Raw genomic sequence first — 26,045 nt, 5'->3', positions numbered from 1 at the left:
GCCGCCTCTCGGTTCCTCGCCGGCGCCCCTGGGGAGGGCGTCGCCCTCCTTTCTCTCCTCTCATTCGTTAATGGGATCGTTTGCCGACTCGTCGTCGACGCCTTTCATCGGATAGAACGCTCGAGCGAGCGAGGGGAAGGGAACGGTGAGTGGGTGCCATCGATACCACTGGGGCCGCTAAATAATAGATGGAGGCCCCGAAAGGAGAGGAGTCGCCGTCTGATTGGCCGAGGCGGAACCTCGACAAACGATTGACGAAAAGATAATAAAGACGAAAGGAGAGAGGACATCCAGTCGTGTTTAATTCTGTCTGTTAAAGATATTTACATTTAAAAACATCAGATAAACAGATAAACATCATCTGTCGTAACTCCACAAGCCCCGCCCCTTTTTGGAGGCCCGTCTTGCTGAATTTTACATTTATCGTGAATATATCTCGATTAAAGAATCTCCTGCTGTTTTAGAAGCAAAGGGGGCGTGGCCTATCCGGCAGGCGTGGCCATGTCATCGTAAATGACATCATCAACGCCCACGTCTTTGCTCCGCCTCTCTTGGCAACGACTCACGGCGTCAAGTACAATCCTGAGGCGGCGGTCCAGAGCAGCGAGGTGCGGCTCCGATAGTAACGGCGCCACCCGGTGGAGGGGATCCTTGGACAGCGAGGCCCTCATGACGTCGCTGAGGCGATGAGGCGGCTGCGACAGGAGACGTAGGCGGAGCCAGGTGGAGCGGCGGATTCTAGATGCGGGAAAGGGGGAGGAGCTTGAAACCCCCGGAAACGTGTTTAAGAAAAGATTTCATCACTTCCTGGTGCGCACCTGCAGCACTGCTCCAGAGGAACCAGGATGGAGGGCTCGTCTTTAGAGTGACGCCCAAACCTGTGAGCAAACACACCCAGAGTCAGTGTCACACACACACACACACACACACACACACACACACACACACACACACACACACACACACACACACACACACACACACACACACCCTCTCCCGTTGTCCAGGTGAAGCAGGAAGGTGTCGTTTCCGAACTTCTCAAAGGTCTCATAGTGGTGTCGGTCCATGTTACCTGGGGGGGGAGTTAAGACGTCAGCCAGGAAACTCAACCCACAGGTAAACAAACAAACAAACAAACAAACAAACAAACAAACCAACAAACAAACCAACAAACAAACCAACAGTTGAAGTGAATTTATTGTCCACCAGCATCGTGTCAACAGGAGAATCATGGATCGTACAAAATGCTTTACCTACAAACCGACAAACACGTTTCCATGGAAACGTCCCTAACAACAAACAAACAAACAAACATGTGGATGAGTTGATTCCGTTACGGCGTGGAGGTGGGCGGAGCCATCAGAGCTCGCTCACGACCCTCACCCCCCTCAGACGACACAAGACAGGATGTAGCTTAGCATGAAGGGCTAGCGTAGCTATAGTGTTAGCATCTGCCCTTCCCCCCTTCTCGTTGAAGTCCCACTCCTCGTGGGGGTGCAGCGGGCAGGGGTAGAGGGGTAACTGTGGAGTGACCAGAGGAGGGGAGGCGGAGTCCCGTCCGACGTTAGCGCTCTTGACGTTAGCACTCCTGACGTTAGCTTGGATGGAAACGAGGGGCAGCGGACACGGGTGTGGTGAAGTCACTTCCTGTAAGGCCCTGTGTTGCACATCCCATGATGCACCTCTGAGCTTCAGACCGCACAGATACACACCGTTGGGGGGAAGGTCGGCCACGCCTTCGCCCACGACCTGGAGGTAGAAGAACAATTCGTGATTAGCAAACGGTTTCCGTACGACGCCATATTTTATGGGCATTACCTGGAGGTGCAGCGCTACGTCGCCAACGCAGGTGCGATTACATTTTGCAGCCTCTCGCCTCACCGCCGCCAGGAAACCTCTAGCGTTCCTGAAAGCAGCTAGCCGGTAGGCGCCGGGTGGATCCGAAGCGCTGCGGCGCCAGAGGTAGGCGCTCAGCAGCTCCGCCCTCCTCTCCAACCAGGAAACTAGTCGGAGGTGGGAGGCGAAGGGCGGCACCCGGTGGTGAAGCTGAGCGAGGAGCGTCGACACTGAAACCATCAGGTCGTCCCACTCAGTCAGGAGGAAGTGATGGACGGCGCTCCCAGGAACGCCATCGGTATCGGCGCTGTCGCTCCTGCGTTCCAGGCGAGTCTTCAGAATCCGCAGCCTAGTGCTGACTTCGCCGCAGGACGATGGATCGGCGAGCGACTTCAGGTGGGCGGAGTCAATACCGGGTGAACCTTGAGGGGTCTGCGAGGCCCGAAGCAAGAAGTTCAGACGGCGGCTCTTGATTCGGATCGTCTCGGCCGCCACGTCGGCGCCGAATCCCAACGCCAGAGGGTCGTCGATGGTTCCAGGATCCCGAAGACGCCCCTCCAGGTCCTGAAGTTGTTCCAGCAGATCTGGGAGGAAACACAGGCGTGGTCGACGGGTTTCAATCACACGGGACGGGCGGAGAGGAGACCCAGTTACCGGACGGGTTGACAACACTACTAAGGGGCGGAGCTCTGCCGAAACAGATCGCGGCGACGCCCTCCACCTCCTCCAGACCTGGAGAATCCAGAACATGACCCCCGTGGACGAGTTGGGCTGTGGATGAAAAGTATAACGAGGTTAAATCCTGAGGTGATGGCGGGCGGACCCGATTCTACCAGGTTCTACCTGGTTCTAGTCTGTTCTACCCGGTTCTAAATGGTTCTACCCTGTTGTGGTCGTTTCTGGTTGGTTGTACTCGGTTCTACCCAGTTCTAGTCAGTTCTACCCAGTTCAAGTCTTTTCTAACCAGTTCTAGTCAGTTCTACCCGGTTTTAGTCGGTTCTAAACAGTTCTACCTCGTTCTACTTGGTTCTGATCGATTCCGATCACTTCCGACACCTCACCCGCTAGAAACCGCAATGCCTTGGCTCCATCCTGGCAGAGACCTGAGATCCAAACGTGATCCTCCATCAGACACGACAGGTCCTGTTGGGTCCTGGGGGAGGACACACCGGCAGAACCGTTCAGACCCGTTGCAGGTGGTCAAACCAGGTCAGTAGGTCTATCTCCTCACCAGCTGCAGGTCCCCCCCGGGCGTCCGTAGAGCCGTCTCTGCAGCAGCACCGAGTGGAAGATGGCGCAGCGGTGGAGGAGCTCCGCGTTCTCCTTTGACAGCGCCCGGCGCCGTGTGAAGGATGTAGCCTGTCTCAGGGAGTAGCCCAACTCCTCCTTCAGGTCCCAGGGGGCGTCGCAGACCAGAGGGACCGCCCACATCCTCACCGCCCCTGTTGGAGAACGAAAACCCGCCGGAAGGAACGTTTAGTTCTACAATCTGGTTGCAGGAAGTCGTCGTGCGTCGCTCTACCTGGTATGCAGCAGGGGGCGTCGTCTCGGGTTACAAACCACAGGCGGAAGCAGGCGTGGATCGTGCATTGTCGCCCCGGGAGATGAAGGGAGTCGATCAAATCCCCGAAGCGAGCCAACACCCCGTCGCTCCAGTGTTCCAGCAGGTGGCAGTCGTTTAGAACCAACCAGTGGCCGGCGGCGGTGGCGTCACCCAGGGTGGACAGAACAACCCGGTCGTCTCTGAGGACCCCCAGAGACACGACTTCCACTGGTATCATCGCCGCCTTGGCCAGTTCGTGTATCAGGTGAAGGGGCTGGATGCTCGTCCCCGTGCCTCCTCTGGGCCGGGGCCAGGTAAGGATGACGGGCCCCCCGTGGTTGCTGAGATATTGCGAGAAGGCTTCCAGGTTTCCGGCATGAGGGGCGTCGCTCTCCTCCGGTATTCCAGGCAGTAAGGGGCAGTAGACGGCCATGTCGTCGGCCAACCTGTCCGTGCAGTCGGGGATCATGGTCTTCCAAAGGACAGCCCGCTGAATCAGGGACAAATGGGCGTGGGAGGGGCAAGGAATGGCCCCCGCTACAGTCGAGGAAGGGTAGCGCAGGTACTCCCGCCACTGGAGGGGCGACGTGGAGAGAGAGGCGATTAAACCGCTGAAGGCGGGGATCCTGTCTAGGCGGAGAAGATCCGTGTGGAGATGAGGCAGTACCCAATCGGGCAGAGCCGGGGTGGTGGGAGGGGCGAGGCAGGGGTCCTCTAGATCCTGGAGGCCCCCCAGGAGAACCATCTTCTCGGCCTGGGAGCAGAGCTGGTTGTGTTCCAGCAGAGCCACGGATGCTAGCAACTTCAGAACCGAGAAGTGACTCTGGATCAGACAAGGTCGGTACTGGGTCAGCAGCCGGGTCACCATCTGGTTGGTGACCTCTGAAACCACGCCCCCTGGCACCGGCCCGTAGTCACATGACAACAACGGCCTTCCCTTCACGACAAAGGCGTCCTGCATGACGGTGATGAAACCGGAGAGGGAGAAGTAGCCGGCCGGGGGAAGACGGGACACCTGCTGCAGGACGCGGTAGAGTGCGGCGGCCAGCGCCGCCAGCTGTCGGGGCGCCGCCAGCAGGGACTCGTGGTACTGCAGCTCCTCACTCAGCTGCCCGATCTCAGAACGCAGCTCAGTGGTTGCCTCTTGACACAAAGCCACACGGGGGAGGAAACCCGAGTCCTGCAGCAGGGAGGAGTCCGACTGCAGGATGTCGGCCATCAGAGCGTCCTACAAGAGACGGGAACGGTTTCACAACCGCCCAAAACAACAGCTTGATTATCTACAGACACGCTGATAGACCCAAAGGTACATCGTTCTGAGTTACATCGTTTCGAGTTACGTCATTTAAAATTACATCATCTCGTTATGTTGTTTCGAGTTACGTCACTTCAGAGTTACATCGTTTCGAGTTACATCATTTTGAGTTACGTCGTTTTGAGTAACATCGTTTTGAGTTATGTCATTTCAGGTTACGTCTTTAAAAGTTACGTCATTTCGAGTTATGTTGTTTTGAGTTACGTTTTGAGTTGCGTCATTTTCGAATTACTTTGTCTCATTACGTTGTTTCGAGTTACGTCATTTTGAGTTACATCATTTTGAGTTACGTCATTTTGAGTTACACCGTTTCAAGTTACATCATTTCGAGTTATGTTGTTTTCGAGTTACGTTGTTTTGAGTTATGTTTCGAGTTATGTCATTTTCGAATTACGTCATCTCGTTACGTGTTTCATGACCTACGTCATTTTGAGTAACATCATTTCGACTTACGTCATTTTGAGTTATGTTTTTTCAAGTTACATCATTTGGACTTACCGGGATGTCATTTCAAGTTACATCTTTTCAAGTTACGAAATTTCGAGTTATGTTGTTTCGAGTTACGTCATTTCAAGTCAGTTTTCACATAAAAACATGGAAAAAAAATACTAGTAAACCGTTAAAAGTTCGTAATATCAAGTTACTGTACTAAAAATCAAATTAAAACATATAATATCATATTATTAGCCTGCAGCAACCCCCGTGACCCACAATGAGGAAAAGCATCTGAAGACGAGACGGAGACGTCTTTTCTGTGCTATATTAAAAAATAAAATCTAATTTTGTCATCTTAAAATAGATTCATATTAACCAAATATTATAAAAATGCATTCATGAATAAATGCATTTATAACAGCGCTGCTGTTGTCTGATCAGGTTGATCAGACGCTGAAGCTGACATTGATCCCGCCTCGCCCGTCTGGCCCCGCCCTGTCACCTCCTCCGCCATCAGCTTCTCCTCCAGCGTCCGTTTGTCCTCCTGGAGCTGCTGGCGCCGACTCAGCAGGTTTCCACACGCCGGCTGCATCAGCCGCGTCAGCAGCAGCTCCTGCAGCTCCTCCGAGCCCAAACACAGGTCCACCACGTGGACCCGGGCCAGGATGGACGGGTGCAGTTCTGGAGCACAAAGGCGAGAACTAATGAAGGTCAGAGGTCATTTCTACGGTCTGTTTCCTGCTACACATCCCTCGTTTCCGTGGCGTTCTGTGAAGTTATCACCGCCTCCTGACTCTATCTAGGCATCCAGACAAACTTGTGTACGATTATCGGACCGGGATGACAAATTAATTTAAACGTACTCCTGTTCCGAGGAAAGTGCTGACTAAGCGTCTTGAACAGAAACGCTGTGTCGACTCCACAGATCTTTCCTACCGTTCAGAAGCAGCTGGACGGGCAGATGGCTGCTGAGGAGGAGACGGAACTCCGGGTGGGGCGGCCGAACGTCTTCTTTTAACCCCTGAAGGCGGGACACAAGCTGTGGGCGGGGCCTCAAACGTTCCGCGTGAGTTACGAGAACTTTCAAACCTGAGGAACGAAAAAGCTCGAGTTTATCTTGAACTCAGTTAAGCTGGACTCATGAAATCCGAGTTCAGACTAGTTTTGTGTTATCTGCAGACCTTCCTCTGCAGCCTGGTCCAGCTTGTCCAGCAGCTCCGGGTCGTCGGCGCGAACCACCGTCCCACAATCCACCTCTTTCTCCAGCCCGGACGTCTCGTCTGCAGAGAAGACGCCGATTAAACTGGCTTCAACTTCTTTTTACCACAATTTAAAATTCATGGTTTTCAAATTCAGGAAAAAGTGATTTATATTAACAACAGTTTTTTGGGCTTGATGCTCTCCTCATTTACCTGGCAGGAAATGCAGGTGAAACTGGCTAACGTTGTTAATGGGTTCCAGGATACGTGATGTAAGTCGAAAAACAAGCGCACTAAAATAACGACAACTTGCATTTTTTATTTTTCTGAGTATTTTTTTGGGAAACCCGACGTCGAATCTGTAACGACGTGACCTGAGGTTCACCTGTCCGGTCAGGTGACACCAGACGCCGGTCGTACCTGCGTTTCTGTCTGCGTGTCGATCGGTGTCTGCTAACAACAGGGGGCGCTGAAGCCACGCCCTCCTGCAGCCCAACAGCAGCAGCTTCACCACCATCTGCCCCAGGGGGGCGTCCAGGGGCAGATATAACACCTGACTCAGGGGCTCCTGCAGCCCCTCAGACACCGGGATGGGGAACCCCGGCAGAGGATCAGGGGGCGTGGCGTCAGGGGGCCCCAGCAGGGAGGCGCGGGGGTCCTCGGGCTTCTTGTCGATGCTTCCTGTCTGACAGAGCGAACGCCATTTGCTCAGCAGTTCTTTGCGCACGTCTGGTCCAAACGGGCCTGCATAGGACACGATGGCAGCCAGGATGAGGGCGTCGCCCGCCGACGCTCGTACAGATAGCTCCGCCTCCTGAGGGGAGAGTAATCATGATTGAAGCAAACATAAAAACAAATAATGATGACGTTTACCGGCGACGGGTTACCTGAGCTGCGGTCCGCCAGTCTTGATCGTGCATCTCCAACCGTCCAATCAAGGCGGCGGCGCCTGTTTCCGTCCTCTCCGCCGCCCATAGCTCCGCCTCCTGCTCCTTCCGTTTTCGTTGCGCCAGCAGAAGCTTCTGCTGCGCCTCCTCCAGACGGCGGCGCGCCTCCCCCTGGCGCCGCCGGGCCAGGCGCAACCGACGCTGTGCATCCCCGGCCAGCGCCTCCAGCTGTTTCTTGACCTGCAGGTGGCGCTGCAGGCAGCAGCGCTCGTACGTCACCCGGACCCACCGCAACAGAGACTCGCAAGCCCGACTGGCATCCGACACGGAACGCCGCGCAAACGGCGGGCTGCCGACGATCCGGCCGAGCTGCTCCAGTTCCTCGTTCGTCCGCGTGAAGCGGTCAAAGAATTCCAGCTCCTATAGACGCCCGACCGTTAGCATGACGTTAGCACAAGCGTAGCTTTAAAATAAAAAATAAATGAACACCTGGAAGAAATCAGATTGTCCGATCAGCTGTTTGGCACTTTCCCATCCCGGCGGACGGTTGAACAGCAAACAAACGGCGTCCATGACTTTGACCACGCCCTCCGGTGGATCCCTGTACCGACGGACTTCCTCCAGGTCCGACGGGTCCAGACAGTTCAGAAGCTCGAGGCCCGAGGCGAAAAAAGGTCTGAGCTGGAAGAGATAACGACATCCTGTTCAAATAATGTCTGCGTGTCACATGACCGATCACGTGATCTGTAACGCATCGGAATCCGTTCACCTGCTCCTCGGCGCCATCTATCTGCTCCTCCAGCTGATGCAGCTTCTCCTCCGTCGCCGCTAACGTCTGGTTAGCCTCGTCCAGCAGCTTCGTCTGGACGCTCACGACACGAAGGAGGTCTTCCTCGCTCTGCAGGATGAAGAGGAGCTCAGAGATTCATGAAAGCATCAAAAAGCCAATGCGTTCTACGGTAACCAGAGCTGAACTGAGTCTGCAGGGGGATATTCATGTTTTCTTTAGAAATTAATTCAAGTATGGATTCTTGGAAGTCTTGCGTAGCTGGAATTCGATTGGTGAACACCAGACTCCTCCACCTGCACTGGGTTTATTACTTGCAAATCAACTTATTTGGATTTTTTTTTTTTTAAAGCGCGGCGGTCGATGCCGCTGCAGCTTCATTATCGATCTGCGCTCACAATGCTGGACTGTTCCGTGTTACCTGCTGGGTCGCAGCGACCGTCTCCCGCAGCCGGATCAGATGCTCTTTGTGCTTCGCGGCCGCGTCGTTCATGGCGTCCAAGCGAGCTACGACAGAGGAGAGTCTGGAGACACACGGGAGAATCAGGTACGTTTTCTAGAGTATCCTGACTGCTGGTTGAGGAATCACCTGTTGGTTCTGCTCCGTCGTTCCCGGTCCAGATGGCTGCAGAAATATTCAAAGTTTGCAACGAACGCCATGTAAGTCTGAGGATCGAAAGGACGATCTCTCAGGAGGACGGAAGCGTATCGACAAGAAGATTGATGGATCCCCACCATCGCCGCCGACAGGCTGATGGCAGATCCACTGTCCGCTGAGGGAAAGGGAAAACATGTTGCGTTAGAACCCGGTAAGACCGACACGAAGAAGTTTAAGGAAGACTTACGCTTGTTGGGACCAAATTTGAGGCACTGAGCAGCGACTTCTGCTAAGGAGCGGTTGGACCAGGGCTGGTAAACCTCCACGCAACAGCTGGAGCTCAGGGCTTTGATCAGCTGGGCCTGGAGGAAACACGTCCATCTGGGTTCCGTTGCACCTCAGGGTATTTCTGACATTTGCGTGTTTTAATTTGAAGTCATTGTTTACTTACCATCAATCCGTGGGACAACTCGCCGGCGGGTACCCCAACGCTGTCCGACATGTTGAGGGGAAACAACAGGAACACGTGAACTTTTCTGTGGGTTTGGTTCAAGTACCTTTGTTGAAGGGAACAGAACCAAATAGTTTGTGATGGTAACAAACTCGCACTTCAGAATTCTACTTCAAATCCGGTTTGTGAAGACCACCAGAGGTCTAACGGATGAATTAAACCACACCCTCTTACTTCTCAAACATCCAGGTGTCCATTCGGTATCTTCTGGAGGCCTTCTCATCTGTCACTCTGGAAACCAGCTTCCTCAGCTCCTCGTCCGTGTGGAATCCTGGGTATTTTCCTCGAGCCATTGCCACCAAGACTTCCTCTCTGACAGGTCGGCTGATCCCTTCATGGACCAGTACGATGACGTGAACCCCATCTGCTCTCACCCGATTCCCGGCCTCCTTCAGGATTTCATGCAACTCATTTTCATTCTCAGGATGCACCTCCATCAACTGGTAGCCTGTTGCGTACGCCGCTAAACGCACTGTGGTCTTACGGCCTGTGCCCTTGTCCGAGCCAATCAGCACGCCATGACCTCCTGGTATGGCCAACGCCCTGAGGACACGTAACAGCTGATTTAGCCTTTGTCGGTGCAGCACACATCCGGTCATCAAGCTGTTTCCGTTAGGACCTTTGTCGTCTTCCTGTTTCCTGTCCATGAGCGTACGCAGCGCCTCCAGGAGGGAATCAAGACTTTGGGGCCGATAAGAAAAATCACCTCCAGGATGTTGTTGATTCATTGATGAGAGGATCTCAGAGGCGTCCGGACCGTAGACGAGGGGTGGGTCCTCAACACGGACGGGTTGGAGTTCATCAACCAATCTGGTTCCATAGTGAGTCGTTGCTGTGTTGGATATGAGAGACACAAGAGCCCTGCTCTCGACCCCTGAGGATAATCTATCGCCGAACGTCCGCAAACACTCGTGCATCCAGAGGTGCACGATGTTAGCAAATGATGCTGCAGGATAGTGAGTTAGCAAGGTCTCCATTTCTTGCATCGTTCCATAATTTGGGGGTTTAGGTCTCCACAGGTACATACCCCAAAACACCTTCTGAATATCATGATGGGAAAATATGGAATGGGGCTTCTGCTCCGTCGGCTGGAACTGGCTCTGTACTGCATCATACAGACGTTTAGTTCCGGTGATTATAGAACAAACCACGTCCTCGATGTTCTGCTCAAGGTGCAGCTCTTCGACCCACATTTTCATTTGAGGAGAATGGATGGACAAAATAACGTCCAGAGATAAGCTAGGAAGCACAAAGATGGAAAACAGTCGCAAGAGCCTGGAGGATAGCGAACTACTGCAGGGACTTCCTGGTCCAAGGACAGAGCAGGAAGCCAAGTATTTGATGGTTCTGGATGTTAGTATTTTGAATTGGTAGGTATCAAACGTTAGGATCTCTCCAGTAGAAATAGTCTGTCGTAGTGTCTCAAGGGCAACTGACGTCTTTCCGTAGACATCTATAAACAGGAAGTCACAAGAAGCTTCAACACTGGACGAAAAATTCATGTTGTTTCTGCATAAGTCTCCTGACTCACCATTGGGGGCTTCATGCAAGTCGTCCACAAAAAGAAGTAGTCTTGGCCGTTTTCGATTGGATGCCACTTTACCTTCACAGTTCTTGCGGAAGCTAATGCTATTCAGTATCTGGCGCAGGTCTCTGGAACCCAGGAGTTGACTTCCTGGGAGGACGATATGTGGCTTGTCGAAACTCAGCAAACTTTTGCACAGAGAAGTTTTTCCAGAGGCGGGTTCTCCTGCAAGAAGCACGGGCTGGTTGACCTCCAACATGAGGTTCAGGAGGTAGGTGTAGTACCTGTACTACACAAAGAAATTTAAAAAACTTTCTATTTATCATGGAATCTCTACATATAAGTGGCTTCATGACAGCAGAATCAATATTCAGGACAAACCTTGGGTGTGACAGAAGTTGTTAACGGTGTGGTCTTGGGGTTAATCCTGATGTCTTTGTTGAAAAAGTACTCAAACACACTCTGATCATCCGGGACCACAATTTTGTACCGGCAAGCAAACAACACCTGGCGGGCTAGTACGCTAAATTGTGGCCAGTGGCTGTAGAGAAAACAAAATATATTACGAGAAATGGTATGAAACAACTTATTTTGGTAATGATTATCTTACCGAGGATGGAGGTGTCCACTAAATCCCCAAATATATGCCACCAGGAAAAGGTTCCTGACCAGCAGCTCTTGTCTAGTCTGAGAGTCTCTTCGGTTTGAAGGTGAACCTGGTGGGAGGAGAGGCGAGAAAGCACTACTGACATACATAAACCATGACCTCACTAGTCTCTGTGTTTGTAAAGGTTCATGTTTGTACCTCTTTGGTCTATTTGTGATATAGTCCCAGCTTTCTCCACTTCCTTCCCAAAATGCTGCAGGAGGGCATGTAGGATCCGAGCACATGACAGGACTTCCTGCAGTCCATACACGGACCCACCGACGGAGTCTCCACTGTGGATAGCGGAGGTTAAAACATGTTGCTTGATCAAACTCAGAGTGCTGGAGAACAGATCTTCTGCCAGGCATTTCCACATTTTCAAGGTTCCTTGATTCAGTTGGTGGTCAGAAGAGAGAGCGAGGACTTGACTCTTCCACACTGCTTTCCACAGGTCAGACCCTGAGAAATGAACAAGGCTGCAACGGGTCACCGCCGAGGGACTAGCCTCACAAAGGTCAGTCATCTCCATTAGTAACTTAAACTGGGATTGTGATGGAAGTTTTTCACCTGACGACAGGCATAGGAACGGGTCCTCAAGTCCACAAAGGGTGCTAAAGTAATCTAACCAGCTTGGTTGCCCCACTGGTTCTCCATCCATTACCAGCCATTTGACGATGGATCGCTGAATAGTCTCAGAACCGTCACAGATTGTTGAACGAGTTTGTTCACGTCGTCCTGAATCTCTCAGCACCTTTGTAACAGCTCCATCTCGCCATCCTCTCTTTTCACAGAAGTAGCCGAACGATTCTTCATGGGTCATGGCATTTGGAAACACGACCACGGTCTCAACAGAGTTCCAGGTTGAATCAGACATGTGTGGATCCACCTGTGGACATTCTCCTTCTGTCGTATTGCCTTTCTCAAACCCTTCGGCAGCCAAACCATTCAGGGCCCCGGCTAGAGCACGGTAACAGGTTGACTTTCCACTTCCTGTCGGGCCAACAAGTATAACTGCCTGAGAGCCTTTCATCGTCTGGTAGAGCGTGAGAGCACTGCTAAGGACTTTTTTGTCAGCGTGAAGCCCTTTTCTTTGTAGTTCTTCTGAAACAGCCTCTGTAAGTTTGTTCTTTTCTTCTTCCTCGATGGATTGTTGAAAAACAGGAAGCTGACAGGCTATCAGGAATGTTTCCTTGACAATTCTGTCGAACTCTGAGACTTTCTTGGGCTCATAAAGAACCGGCATAAAGACAGATAGAACTGCTTTCACAATAGCTGTCTCCTCCATCAACCCCCTCACGACTGACAAATGAGAATTGTGAAATGCCGACTGCTCTGCAGTTTCTTTTCCATCCTTTTCAGTGATTCTCTTTTGCAAATTTCGTGAAAATGGAAGATCGCTGCGATCAGCAGCAGCACCTTCAGCCTGTTTCGACTTTTCCCTTTGCCTAATATTTTCTTGTAAGTGTATTTGAGAGGCGGAGATGATCTTTTGCAAGACAACAAGATAGCAACTCTGGTCATCAGAGAGGAACTCCGGAAGACAGCACATATCTTTGGCAAGGTCAAAGAAGGTCACTAGATTCCGGCTTAAGGATGGTGCCTCTGAGAAACCAATGGAAGTCAGCATCACCTCTGCAATTATACTGTAGTCTGGACGGGTCAATGCAACAGGTCTGGTTGCACATTGCAGACTCATTGGAATCTCAGATGAGTAGCTCTTTGATGAAAGGACGACACACCCATAGCTTTGCCTGGCAGAAATACTTTTTCCTTCAAGAACTATAGGAGAAGCAGGATGGAGACTTTCAGCAGTTGTGTCTTTTGGATTCTCGTTCAATCTTTGACTTGTTTTTCTCGAGAAGTCAGAGAAGTATTGGTGAATGTGTTCCAAATGATGTCCAAGGAATGACAGAACCCCTTGTGTCAGGAGGTCCACAGAGTCCAGTACGAGCCAGGCTCCGGTCTGCAGGGCTCCCAAGAGCATCCGCTGAACAACACTGGCTGTCATGGTTGGAGAACATTGAACAGTGACGACCTGTCGCCCCAGGGCCCTACCTAACTGAACCACGGTGGTTTTCTTCCCGGACATAAGGGACCCACTCACAAACCCACACCTGTAGCTTCTGAGAGCGAAGAGAACCCCCATTACTGCCTGATCTGTGACCGGAGTATGAACCATCTCCCATCCTCGTGGCCCAAAATACTCATAATCGTATTTGAATCGATGGCCCAGAACGTCCACATAACATGTTGGATCAGTATCACCTTTCAGACTGCAGTCCTCTACGTGTATGTGATATTTCATCAAACTCATCCACTCAAAAGAAAACTCCATAGGAACAGATCCTACCTCTGAGAGTCGAGATAGCTGTCGTTCGTGATTAATTGTAAGCTGCACAAAAGCACAAAGACACATCATCGTATACTTAGATACTGAGACCCCGTCTCGAATGACGCGACAGATGTTTGTCAGTTTGTCAGTATTGTGGGCTTTAACGTCGCTGAACTTTGTCGCATTTGTTTCCCGGGAAGCGTGGAGAACAACTTTGCACCAAACTGCTTCTTCGGCCACCAGCAGACTCTGGAGAGGATATTCAGACACCAGATCCAACATAGGCTGTGCTGCTTCTCTCCAATTAGGAACTTGACACAGGGTTTCTCTAAGTTTCTTATCGCAAACCAAATCCTGACTGAGTTTTCCGAGCTGGTTTCCCACAACCGCACATTGGCTCACCAGCTGTTTCATGGTCAGTTTTAATTGCTTCTCGAAGACACAAAGCCAAACCAAGGCACTGCAATCTGGTTCTAAGGGTGACGGAAAGGTGATGCGTTCTTGAAGGCTGCCGAACACCCCCAGTACCCTCGTCTGGCCATGAGTTTGACCAGTCTTTACATCTGGTTCATTACATGGAACCTCACCGTCCACTTTGAACCAACGTACCCCAATGAAACATTTTCGTACAAAGGGAAGCAGCGTGGAAGGAGTCGCGTAAAAGGAGAGTAGTTCAATCACTTCCCTATAACTCAAGAAGTACAGTCTTGGGAACTCCTCACAGAGGGTATCCAGGAGATCCAGCATCTGGTTGGAAATACTATCCATTGTAAAGAGACCAACAGTGAGAAGCTGGCACAGGCCGTCGCCATGGAATCCGTCATTTGTGTTTGTGGAGCGAACAAAGTTCAGCACACAGGGGTCATTTGTTACGGAGGACATTATTTTCTTAAATGTCTCATCAACCGGTTGGAACTGCTCCTGCTGAAAGAGAATCTGATGTCAATCTGAAGCAAAGTGCTGGACTAAACCACTTTAATCGCTTTGGCACATACCAAACATGTGGGAATACTACAGTTTTGGTTGAACATCTTGGTCAAGAAGGTCCAGGATTGCTGGTATCTTTCAAACAAACAGAGCAGGTTCCCTGTAAAAAACGACACAGCATTCATTGTCTTTCTGCGTTTGATGGAAGTTTCTTGTATTCTTGTATATTTTTCCCCAGATGTTCACCTTACCAAGTTCTTGTAGTGACTGCACCCAGTCCTCCATTTCCAGCCTGGCGTCAACACTGTGTGGTGACTTCAACACGGTGGACAGAGCCATTAAGTCGTTCTCTACCTCGGTAAGGTGAACGTCCAGATCTGAGCCACAAAATGCAAAACGATTACATTTCGCCCGAGAGACAGAGTGACGACAACACGATGATGTCATGTGAAACATTCGTTTGTTTCCTATCCAGTTTCACCAGTTATGGTGAAGCACGACGGTTGACCGGCAGTTTGGCGATGTGAAGCCTTGTCCTCTGTGGACTCGTGTTGCTGCCCGACACGGAATTCATCCAGACGGAAGCTTCTGGCCTCCCATCCCTGTCGAAGTTTGTGAAATGTCTGCTTCACCATACTCTCCGCTTGCGCATCCCTGCATATCTGATAGAGTAACGAGTACAAGCAGGAAAATAAGTTGATTTTTAACGTCTGTTCAGCTTGTTTTCACAACGCGTCTCCAGCGCTCACCTTGGAAACAAGTTTATTGTCAATTTCAACTTGTTGAAGCATCAATTCAGCGAAAGTCAACTTCTTTTCAGGGTCAATCTGTACGCCCGTTCCTGCCAGATGGAATGTATTTCCATATTTTTAGTGCTCTGCTCATAACCACACATTAGAACAAACCGTGCAGAGTCTGACCTTCAAAAATAACTTTCAAGTGTTTTTGTTCTAGCGCCGGATGTCGGAGCTCGTTCATGACGGCAAGCCGATCATTTAAACGTTCCAGCTTTGTTAAAGTCTCTTGCAGCACAGCATCATGGGTCGGAAGAACATCTGTTAGCGACACAGCTCGGGCTTTCCACTTGGTAATTTTCTCTTGAGCTTGTGACATCACATCCTGATGGAGAGACATTTCAAAAGATGCATGTCTAACAAATAGATTTTGAGATGAAATGTTGTCGTAAGTCAAGGTCAAGTAGATTTTAGCTAAATCGATTCATCATCGCCGTGAGTGCAAACGAATTAGCCATTAGCCGTGTTTCATTATCTCATGAAGAAGCAGAGAACGCTCGATTTGACACATTACCTCACTACAAACGAGTTGTTTCCGTTCTTCTAACCACTCCGTGAACTCGGCTATCAGCTCCCACAGCTCCTTACGGGCCTCCACTTTCTGAACATCTGTTGTCAAAACGGTCGGATCCACCGGACGCTCTGGCGAGAGGAAATCAAGATCAATATTAGCCTGTCTTTGACTGTATAATAACACAAATTACAGGTGCTATGGCATCAGAAACATTTCTTTCTGTTGTCATAAAACGTCCTTCCTTCTTGTCCCGTTGGGCGTCGCCACGGCACCTCATCCTTTTTCTTATTTTAGATAAACTCCTATTTGTTTAGCAAAGTTTTTTATGTTGGATGCCCTTCCCGCCACAACCTTCTGCATTTATCAAGTTGTACGAGTTGCTAAGAGACCTTGTAGGTTTTGTCTGTTGACGCTCAGCTGATCCAGCTTTGCCTTGAGGCTCTGCAGGTGCGCACAGGTGTAGGTGAGGGCGGAGACCATCTCCTGTGGATTCTGGGTCGGGTCCAGGGCGGCTCCAGACGTAGCTTTAGCAACTACGTCTTTAACCGCTGCTGCCAAGAAGGACGACATTGTGTCCAAGGCGTTCGACGCCGCCGGCAGACGGCGGCACACGACCCCGTCGGCCGGCGATAAGAGGTGAATAAAACGAGCCCACGCCTGCAGCCCCTACGTAAGAACACGCAGAGAACATACCGTACAGAATTACATGCATGGACAGTTTGTTGAAGTCAGAACTTCTAGCTGCACTCAAGACAGACGCCGTTTGATTGACGACCACTTCCTGCCATCATCTCACGGCGAGGGCAGATAAAATATAAAACTCAGATGTAATTAAGCTGCTGTAATGTTGGGGCGTAACCTGTGACAACGAGTCATAAAACGATAACGGGGGGGCCAAATGGAGTCGTTTGGGGGGCGCTGACCTTTCCTTCTAGCGTCGCCTCCTCCTCAGTCATCCTCCTGTAATGCGAGCCGACGGCGTCCTGCAGGGAGCGAATGTAGTCCCGACGCTTCAGCACGTCCGCCAGCGTTTCCCCCGACCGCCTCACCTGAGGACAGGAAGCGGATCGGCGTCACAATGCTAACGTCGCTAACGTATTGTGAATGTCGGTGTCCGTGTCTCCGTCTGTCCATCCATCCAAGTGTCTCCACAACCGTTGCAGATAGAAAGACGAAACAAAAAGAACACGACTCAGGCAGGAGAGGGGATGAAGATGAGATGAAGACCTTGACCTTGAGAAACTAGGTCAAGGTCAAATTTCAACTTATGTACATCTTTTTGCACACATCTCAGTAACTGACCCTGAAGTCACCGAGGACCCGACGCCAAACGACCTCCTGGATGCTTTAGGGATCAGAAACCATGGAAACAAGTGATGATGATTAACTCCTGAAACATTAACAGATCATAAATGAGCACATAATGAACCGTCTCTGACGTGAAAATGGATTTTTAAAGGGTTCCTTCCACGCTCGTGCCCCCCCTCGCTGATGTGCGATGCGTCACCTGATGGTTTGGGGATGATGGGATTTGAATTGAGAGCACATCACCAGAGCCCAGGGATGAATAATTAAAGCCACCGTGTGACTAAAAGCAGCCACCGAGGATCTAGAGGTAAAACGGGGAGCGCCGGGGTATTAGAGATCCTGTCTTTACCCTTCAGGCGCTTCAGCGGGAGCCGTTTCAGTTTCTCTTTCAATTTTTCCCTTTTGTATTCTTTAGTTTTCGTGCAAACGTGTAAAGTTTAAATATTCGGCGTACCGTCAGGGCGTACGTGGAGAGATCACGTAAGTCTCGCGGTTCTGCCTCCAGCTGGGCAGAAACCTCCTCCAGGTCCAACGCCACGCCTTCAGACCGCAGCTTTATCTGCGAGACAAGTAGTTCCAGCACTTCCTGCTCCATGACCTTCAGCTGCCGACCTTGAAGAACAAACAGCAAAAGATCCAACATCAGTTCAGGACACGCTTACTGCTTACACGTCTTTACACACGTATGTGAAGTAGAACCTCCAGACACGAGCTACGATTTGAGATATGAGTCATGCTTGTGACCGCATCTCGTTCTTTACCACGTGTTGGTGGATGGATACATCAGTGAGACTGCATCTAGTTCTCTACCACGTGTTGGTGGATGGATACATCAGTGAGACTGCATCTAGTTCTCTACCACGTGTTGGTGGATGGATACATCAGTGAGACCGCATCTCGTTCTTTACCACGTGTTGGTGGATGGATACATCAGTGAGACCGCATCTCGTTCTTTACCGCGTGTTGGTGGATGGATACATCAGTGACACCGCATCTCGTTCTCTACCACGTGTTGGTGGATGGATACATCAGTGAGACCGCATCTCGTTCTTTACCACGTGTTGGCGGATGGATACGACATCAGTGAGACCGCATCTCGTTCTTTACCACGTGTTAACGTACTCAGACGTTCCTTCACGGCGGTGACGTCGATGATGAAGAGCCGATCGGAGGTGCAGACCAATGAGGGAAGGGCGTTGACTCGTTCCGTCCAGCGGCGTAGCGTCTTCACGCGCTCCTCGTACAGCGAGGCCGGCTGACCCGTCATGGATTCCGCAGCGCCGTCGCGCCATTGGTCGATGAAGACGCTAACGTCCGTTAGCCACGAGTAGCTCCGGTAGAGCCGCTGGACTTCCTCCTCAGCCTCCCGCATCACGCCGCCCAGCCGCTCCGCCACACGCGTAACGTCACCGACGCTCACCTGTCGCTCCAGATACCCCCTGGAGAGGGGGTAATAGGAGACGCGGGCCCTGTTGCCCCGCACCATCAGCGAGGAGGCCGTGTCGGGCGGCGCCGGGCAGGAAGACGACGCCCCCCTCCGGAACTTCCAGCAGCAGAACTTTTCGTGACGGACGGCGTTCAGGTTCTCGTTCTCGACGACACCCGATGACCCGCTGGGGGGGTCAGAGGTCAAATCAGAGCTGCTGGTCTCCAGGAACAACCCACAGGTGTCACACATCTGGAGGGGGGGGGAAGGTGGGATTTATGAGTGTGTGTGTGTGTGTGTGTGTGTGTGTGTGTGTGTGTGTGTGTGTGTGTGTTTAGATTACCTGGATTAGCAAGTCGCTAACAGCTAGCAGAGCTTCACTCATCACTTCCTGGAACCGATGTAACGGAGGGTCAATGGTCAGCTGACCGTCGGCGGCGAATCGCAGCTCGGCGTGGAAGAGGGCGTGGCTCTGAGAGGTCCTCCTCTGGGAAAAGAACATCTTTACGCTCCAGCGACCCCCGTGACCCCCTACACGCCCCCCGTGACCCCCGACACGCCCCCTCACCTCCAGGACGCCGCTGACCAGCGAGTCGACGTCCCTCCGGAGCGTCCAGACGAGACTCTGGACGATCATCTCGTCCACCAGGGCGGCGAAGTTACCCAACTTCTGCAGGACGCTCTCGGAGCGGGACGAACCCTCCTCCAGGTGGCGCTGGTGGCCCCGGTGGAGGTGGAGGGGCCCCCGGTGGAGGTGGAGGGGCCCCCGGTGGAGGTGGAGGGGCCCCCGGCTCCGGGCGGCGTACTGCCTGTGCAGCTGGAGGTTCTGACGCTCTTCATGGCCGTCCTCCTTCACCTGGGGGGAGAGAACCTTCTCCAATGAGCTGCTCCAAACCTTCGCGGCAGGAAGTCGAGCTCGTACCGCGTTCAGGATGGTGGCGCGTTGCCGCGACAACGTCTGCAGCGCCCGCAGGAACTCCTGACTCCGCCTCTTCAGCGCCTCCTGGAACCCCAGCAGCGTGAAGGTTCCAGAAGCCTCCAGAGGAAGCCGGGGGGTTCCTGTCAGTTCCTCGAGGGTCCTGCAGGAGGCGCAGCGTCACCAGGAGGTCGTCTACCAACCAATGCATGCTAACTGAAGTTAACTGAAGCTAACTGAAGCTAACTGGAGCTAACTGAAGCTAACTGGAGCTAACTGAAGCTAACCCGGCGAGCAGAAGAAGAGCATCCTGGAACCGAGGTACCGCCGTGAGCAGAGCGTCCTGAAGAACCTCACACCTGCGACGGAACAACATCCGGCGGACGTTCCTGTTCCACCTGGAGGAGAAGAAGAAGAAGAAGAAGAAGAAGAAGAACGGCGGCGATGAAACGTGACGGCCCTGAGAAGCGGAGATGTTTCAGAGAGAAGACCAGCGCTCACCTGGTGAACGCCTTCCTCAGTCTGAAGCTCCTGAAGAACGCCACCTCCTGCAGCGCCGTCCACAGGAGGCGCTCTCTGCTCCACTCTGATAGGCCGACGGGTCCGTCCAATCCGCTTCCTGTCACGCGTAGAACCGACCTGGAGGAGAAGACGTAGTGGTCCGACCCGGCGGCGCCGGAACGGACGACTCGCAGGTGGTACGGTCTGGAGGGAGGAGTCACGATGTTCATGCGGGGCGTTCGAGCAGAACGGAATCACCCACCTGGCCTACCTGTAGGAGGCTCCGCCCACTTCCTTCAGGTAGTAGAGGTCCGGACCGCCCGGCGCTCTGTTCTCAGTGAGCACCTGAACCACCTCGGCGCCGGTGAGAGGGGTGTTCCCTTTCTTCACCGTCGTCGTCGTTTTGTCGTCAGACCACCTGACCCGGGGCGGTTCTTCTTGCCCCGTAGACCCGACACACCTGCAACCAGTTCAGGTGTTACTTATTTATTTATTCATTCTGGGATGGATATAAAACCCGATTGATTCCAGGCACCTCTGCGCCACCGCGACCAGAGGAGGGAGTTTCACCGCCTCTGTGGGTCGGTCCAGGGGGGCGTGGCCGTTCAGGGGGGCGTGGCCAGATAGCGCCGCCTTGCACAGAGGTGGGAGAGTCACTTCAGGGTCACGTGACTCTTTCTTAAGTCTTGATTCGTTACCAGATTTCTGACGAGCGCCGTCGTCGGATCCGTCGACCGCAGAGACGGAAAACATGGTTCTGGTGCCGCAAACGTCGTCTGGATCCATCTCCAAATGATGACGTGATAAATCAATACAATGACTCAGCATCTCAATACAACAATGTAACATCAATACAATGACTCAGCATCTCAACACAACAATGTAACATCAATACAATGACTCAGCATCTCAATACAACATGTAACATATCAATATAATGACTCGGCATCTTAAAATCATGACTCAGCATCTCAAAAATAATGACTTCATATTTCAAAATAATGACATAGCAGCTTAAAATCATTACTCAGCATTTCAAAGTCCTCAGCATCTCAAAACCATTACCTAATATTTTTAAAAAACGATTTAGATTCTCTAAAAGTAGCAAAAACTCTTCTTTTTAAATGTTAATTAATTATTTCAGATGCTGTAATTCTTTTTTTCATTGCATCTTCCATCAGATAAACGACATTAAATCTCACATCAACCGGAAATCGGATGTGATTCCCGGTAAAAGCGTCTTCTGACGTGTCTACCTTCAGTGGTACTACCGTTCCTGTGAGCTGACTCTCCACGCTGGTTCACGTTAGCTGCGGCCCGCAGGTGAGCCTGGTCACCAGGTGAGCCTGGTCACCAGGTGACCCTGGTCACCAGGTGACCCTGGTCAACAGCAGCTAACGTCAGCTACGTCACGAGCAGACCGGAGCGTCACTCACCTTCAACGCCGGGTTTTCTTGAGCAACGACGTCGTTCAAACGTCCGTCACGTGACGCAGACGCGCGTGTTGTCCGCAGGTAAACAAGTAAACACGTTAGCGGAGCGACCCGGGGGGGGGGGGCGGGACGGACCGACGCGCGAGGCTTTCTCACCTGGTTGTGGACAAGTTGTCGGCGCTGCCAGGGAGACGGCTTGTTGCCATGGTAACGCAGCGCATACCGGAGCTGAAGGTCATGCGCGTCTGCTTTGACGTGTTGGTGACCTTTGACCTCCTGTAGTTTTACGAAATGAACTCATTTTGTAGAACTACAGGAAGTACAGCTGTAAGTACAGCTACTGTAAATACTACAGTAATCTCATTACTACTGTAAATACTACAGTAATGTCATTACTACTGTAAATACTAAAGTAATCTCATTACTACTGTAAATACTAAAGTAATCTCATTACTACTGTAAATACTAAAGTAATCTCATTACTACTGTAAATACTAAAGTAATGTCATTACTACTGTAAATACTAAAGTAGTGTCATTACTACTGTAAATACTAAAGTAATGTCATTACTACTCTAAATACTAAAGTAATCTCATTACTACTGTAAATACTAAAGTAATCTCATTACTACTGTAAATACTAAAGTAATCTCATTACTACTGTAAATACTAAAGTAATCTCATTACTACTCTAAATACTAAAGTAATCTCATTACTACTCTAAATACTAAAGTTCTATTCCCTCAGACTGACCAGAGACAATTCCAGAACATTAAAACATCCCATAATAAATAAAATCCAGGTTCAGGTCGTTCAGAGTTCAGTCGTTCTGATTATCCGTCAGTTTAACAATAAAGGTCGTTTCTCTGGATTAACGTCTGTCCACCACAGATACTGGACTCTAGAAATCACTAGAAAACCGTTCAGAGTTCATGATCTCATGTTACTGTACAATAGATCAGAATAAAAACACGTAATCGTGTTAAAATACGTACGTATAGTTCCAATATCTACCGTTAAACGTTGCTCATGATTCAGGTGATTGTTTTAATCCAGATTAGTTTACGATAAACTTTGCAGTAGGGTAGTCGGGTATGGTGAAACACGTTTGTTCGTATCTCTGAATGTTCGTAAGTTGAGGACTACCTGTACCATTAGTGTTCTGAGCAGCAGACTGAACCCCCTCCCTGACTCCAGTGTGAACCTACCCATCAGGAAGTCCAGGACCACCAGGTCCATGAGGTCCACTAGCCTGGTGCCCTTGTTGTAGGGTGGGGTCGTCTTCACGCCGGAGCAGTAGTCCGGATCGGACTCCCACCTGAAACACAACATTCATGGACACGGGAAACACTGTGGGAGGTGCCCCCTCCCCCAATCCCCCACCCCACTGACTTTGCCTTCTTGCTGCGGCTGTAGGACCGCCTCCACGGGGATCGCCACGCCCTCCGGCTGGCGAGGGCCAGGTCGGGCAGCATGAGCGCCAGCGAGGCCTCCAGGTGGGCGGGGCTACCGCACACCGCGTGTTCCGTGGAGCAGTAGTACGAGCACTGACCGTAGAAGCACACGTTGCCCACTGGGGGGCGCCAGAGGAGCGGCGAGGGGTGGGGGAGAGGCCACAAAAACAAGAGAGATGACATGAAAGGACATTTTAGGCAGGCTGGATGAATAATTCAGGCGCGTGTGGGGGCGGCACCGGGGGAGTTGAAAAAGGTTCGGGCCAGCTTGCGGTCCGTGGTGATGTCTTTTATCTCCGTGACCACGTTCACCAGCCGGCCCACCACCGGGGGGACTCTCCTGTAACCCAGGATCCTGCAGGGGAGGGGGGCATCAACAAGAAGATAATGTCGAAGATCTGGTTTCACGCAAGACTTGTTTTACGTCTTCCGTACCTGTCCAGGTGAAAAGCTGCGATCTCTGCGTTGTGTCGCTCGAAATCGGAGAAGTAGTAGAGGTTGTAGCTGGTTTCCTGGTTTCGTTCCTGCCTGGGGGGTCGGGGGTCGGGGGGGGGGCAAATTAGAGCTCATAATTCATGAAGTCCTTTCACAGGTACATCAAACAGAAGCTTTGATGGGGCACACGACACCGTCAGAACTAAAAAAAACCCGTATGATCAATCCAGCGTCATGATTTACCGGACTCACGTGAACGCGTCTCGTTTTTTAATCTTATTTTGTTCTAAACGCTCCGTCTTTGATGTTTTTCCCCTCGTCCGACTCACTTCATGGGTTTGAACAAGGCCTGTCCGTAGTCGGGAAATGACATCACCAGCTTCAGCTGCGTCCCCCCAGACTTCTGCACTGCAAAACAAAGCTGAGAATGTTTCCATAGCAACATAGTGCACACACACACACACACACACACACACACACACACACACACACACATACACACACACTGAAAAGACAAAGACAATATGTGAATCATCATTGAGATAACACACATCACTCACTCACATGGGCTCACACACACCTTGTGTTTTTTGCTAACGTTAGCGGGGCGACGGGGAAGCTTTACCCTCGCCGTCACGATGCGGCGAGAATTTATCAAATTAATTCAGAAGGATTTGTCGCTAAAGTTTCCGCACTGAAACTCTTTCCTCCTTTCACTCGCTGGATTCTTTATATTTGCAGTCGTAAAGAACTCATCTGGACCGCGGTGAAGGTGCTGACTCATCGGCGTGTGTGTTAGCGGCTAAACGTGAATATATTGCGGCGCTGCATCGCTGTTACCTCCAATATCGCCATACCCATCACACTGCTATCAGACGTGCCTTCCACAGCTGCATCACTGCAGAGTCATCAGCCGTCACCACCACCAAGTTCTCCCAGAAGACTGAACGCGCTAAAAACCTTTCGACAGACTCGTTTTTACCCCACCGTTTGACGCTAATGTGTCCGGGGCTACATGACATAGCCAGCGAGCTAACCCAGGACGGGCTTTAGGAAAGAGGAGACGTGACTGACACCGTCGGTGACTCACGCATCCCCGACCGTCCTCCGCCGACGGCGCTCAAAGCTTCACAGTCAGCTTTCATTTCACGACTTCAAGGTCAGCCTGGATTTGAAAGTCTAACCCGAAAACCTCAGGTGGCAAACAAGCACAACAACGCTCCTCTTCATCTTCGCTCTTCCTCCCTGAAGCCCACCCTCCTCCCACACCAGGATTTGGGGTAAAACTAGTCTGGTTTCCGACAGACTTGACTTCAGCATAGTCTTTCCTTTCTGGTCTGGAATGTTCGTTCCTTCATCGAGATTGTCCCGTCCATCGTTTGAACCTCCTCTGTTATACATGATCAGTGTGTGTGTGTGTGTGTGTGTGTGTGTGTGTGTGTGTGTGTGTGTGTGTGTGTGTGTCACCTGTGCTGACGATGGGTTGCGTGGCGAGTTGTTCAATCAGTGGCTCCACGTTGGCGTCGCGATGGGCGTACAGCTGCCAACGCGAGATGCCCAGGTGGAGGCGCAGCCAGGGGGGATGGGTGTGGCTGTCGCTGGTCCACGGTACGGCGTCCAGGTCTTCCTCGGTGTCGCCCACCCTGGAAAGACAGGCGGGCGTGGGTCACAGGTAGGAGGCCCGACAGAGGGCGATGGATGTTGACTATACCGACCATCGCTGGGAGCTCTTCTCAGGAGACTCCATCTTGGCTTTGACTCTCAGCAGCCAGTCTTCTTCAGGGATGGGGGGCCGGGGCAGATTGTAGAGAGGATGGTCAAACAGAGCCTCCAGTTTGGACATCAAAGGTAGTGACGTGTTCGCCGAAGCGTTCCCGCCCTCGTTCAGCGCTAAGAACCCATCAATCACGGCTTGCCCTCGATCTTTGGCATCCTTACTGGAAGAATCGCCATGTGCGGCGTCGGTGGGGGGCGCCGCCAGACCCCTCGTCCCCGTGGAGACGGAGCTGGCGTTTGCCAGATCTCGCAGAACCCGAAGGTTGGGTAACGACAGGGGTTCGCAGGGCTGGTGGTTAGCGGGCAGAGAGATAAGAGCCATGAGGAGGTAGAGGAAGACTGTGAGGAAGGCCAGGAACACACCTATCTTCCTGCGACTGCGAACGCGCCACATGATTGGCCTGAGAGGAGGAAGACCAGACGGAGAGACGAGGAAAAGATGGAATGAAAAGTTAAACGAGTCTGGAGAAGATGAGGCGAGCTGCTGTAAAGACGTTTAGAACAAAGGATCGCCCAACGGAACAAGAACGAGTTGGTAAATACACCCGAGGTGTAAAGTCAGTCTACTCCCATCAGCCCTTGCTCTCACACGACCTTTCTGACCTCATCAATCATCTTAGAGGTTTAAAGAGGGAAGTAAAAAGGAACTCACACCCAGTTTCCTGTCTTGAAAGTCTTTCCTTGCTGCTGCTAACGAGACAGAAACGGATCCCCTGTCCAGCTGGTTGTAGCCGGGCTCCGATCCCAGCGCCAGGTTAGCGTGATCTGGACATTGATCGGTGTGTTTACTCTCTATCTCCTCTCCTAGTCTGTTTCTGCCTCTTTATTTGCCTTGCCTGTCCTTTGTTGTGTGCCTTCAACTATTAAACCCTTGGTCAGGATTGAATTTCATGCTTCATGAAGAGATTCTGATCAGACTGTCAACCCGTGTTTGAAGCTAATGAAGCT

At 51.5% G+C, this 26,045-nt stretch overlaps 2 protein-coding genes across 2 annotated transcripts; both read right to left on the bottom strand.

Annotated features, from left to right (window-relative positions):
- Positions 1–334: 334 nt before the first annotated feature.
- Positions 335–25,819, bottom strand: LOC137600492 (extracellular serine/threonine protein kinase FAM20C-like). The gene is made up of 11 exons (XM_068322152.1): positions 25,750–25,819; positions 25,037–25,498; positions 24,789–24,964; positions 23,651–23,729; positions 23,322–23,414; positions 23,126–23,241; positions 22,825–23,005; positions 22,641–22,750; positions 991–1,072; positions 819–878; positions 335–738 (listed from the first exon to the last, which is right to left on the bottom strand). The coding sequence occupies exons 2-11, from the start codon at positions 25,489–25,491 to the stop codon at positions 483–485; spliced, it is 1,608 nt and encodes a 535-aa protein (XP_068178253.1). The 5' UTR covers positions 25,492–25,498; positions 25,750–25,819; the 3' UTR covers positions 335–482.
- LOC137599852 (dynein heavy chain domain-containing protein 1) lies at positions 1,180–20,786 on the bottom strand. The gene is made up of 39 exons (XM_068321049.1): positions 20,536–20,786; positions 20,272–20,460; positions 20,001–20,204; positions 19,787–19,897; positions 19,506–19,662; positions 19,152–19,439; positions 18,927–19,070; positions 18,280–18,835; positions 17,612–17,769; positions 16,773–16,898; positions 16,239–16,515; positions 15,850–15,977; positions 15,462–15,660; positions 15,291–15,382; positions 15,023–15,203; positions 14,793–14,918; positions 14,610–14,701; positions 11,442–14,535; positions 11,247–11,352; positions 11,018–11,177; positions 10,643–10,925; positions 9,286–10,564; positions 9,052–9,157; positions 8,848–8,962; positions 8,592–8,775; positions 8,424–8,526; positions 7,985–8,113; positions 7,705–7,896; positions 7,216–7,635; positions 6,749–7,142; positions 6,311–6,409; positions 6,066–6,218; positions 5,632–5,810; positions 3,359–4,607; positions 3,068–3,278; positions 2,898–2,989; positions 2,491–2,607; positions 1,819–2,420; positions 1,180–1,749 (listed from the first exon to the last, which is right to left on the bottom strand). Exons 1-39 carry the CDS (start codon positions 20,784–20,786, stop codon positions 1,360–1,362), a joined length of 12,936 nt encoding a protein of 4,311 aa, XP_068177150.1. The 3' UTR covers positions 1,180–1,359.
- Positions 25,820–26,045: the final 226 nt, after the last annotated feature.

Source organism: Antennarius striatus, chromosome 8, assembly GCF_040054535.1.
Source record: "Antennarius striatus isolate MH-2024 chromosome 8, ASM4005453v1, whole genome shotgun sequence".
NCBI lineage: Eukaryota > Metazoa > Chordata > Actinopteri > Lophiiformes > Antennariidae > Antennarius > Antennarius striatus.
This window is presented reverse-complemented; position numbering and strand designations above follow the sequence as displayed.

What these genes read in the sequence shown, in the direction of transcription:
- LOC137599852 (XM_068321049.1), bottom strand. Translation starts at nt 20,786, where the DNA reads ATGGATCCAGACGACGTTTGCGGCACCAGAACCATGTTTTCCGTCTCT. An exon ending in TGGTCAGCGGCGTCCTGGAG is followed by an intron (nt 19,071 to 19,151) that starts GTGAGGGGGCGT and finishes TTCTTTTCCCAG; the next exon opens with AGGAGGACCTCTCAGAGCCA. An exon ending in GTCGTGCTTCACCATAACTG is followed by an intron (nt 14,919 to 15,022) that starts GTGAAACTGGAT and finishes TTTGTGGCTCAG; the next exon opens with ATCTGGACGTTCACCTTACC.
- LOC137600492 (XM_068322152.1), bottom strand. Translation starts at nt 25,491, where the DNA reads ATGTGGCGCGTTCGCAGTCGCAGGAAGATAGGTGTGTTCCTGGCCTTC. An exon ending in GCAACCCATCGTCAGCACAG is followed by an intron (nt 23,730 to 24,788) that starts GTGACACACACA and finishes TTTGTTTTGCAG; the next exon opens with TGCAGAAGTCTGGGGGGACG. An exon ending in AGCCGCAGCAAGAAGGCAAA is followed by an intron (nt 22,751 to 22,824) that starts GTCAGTGGGGTG and finishes GTTGTGTTTCAG; the next exon opens with GTGGGAGTCCGATCCGGACT.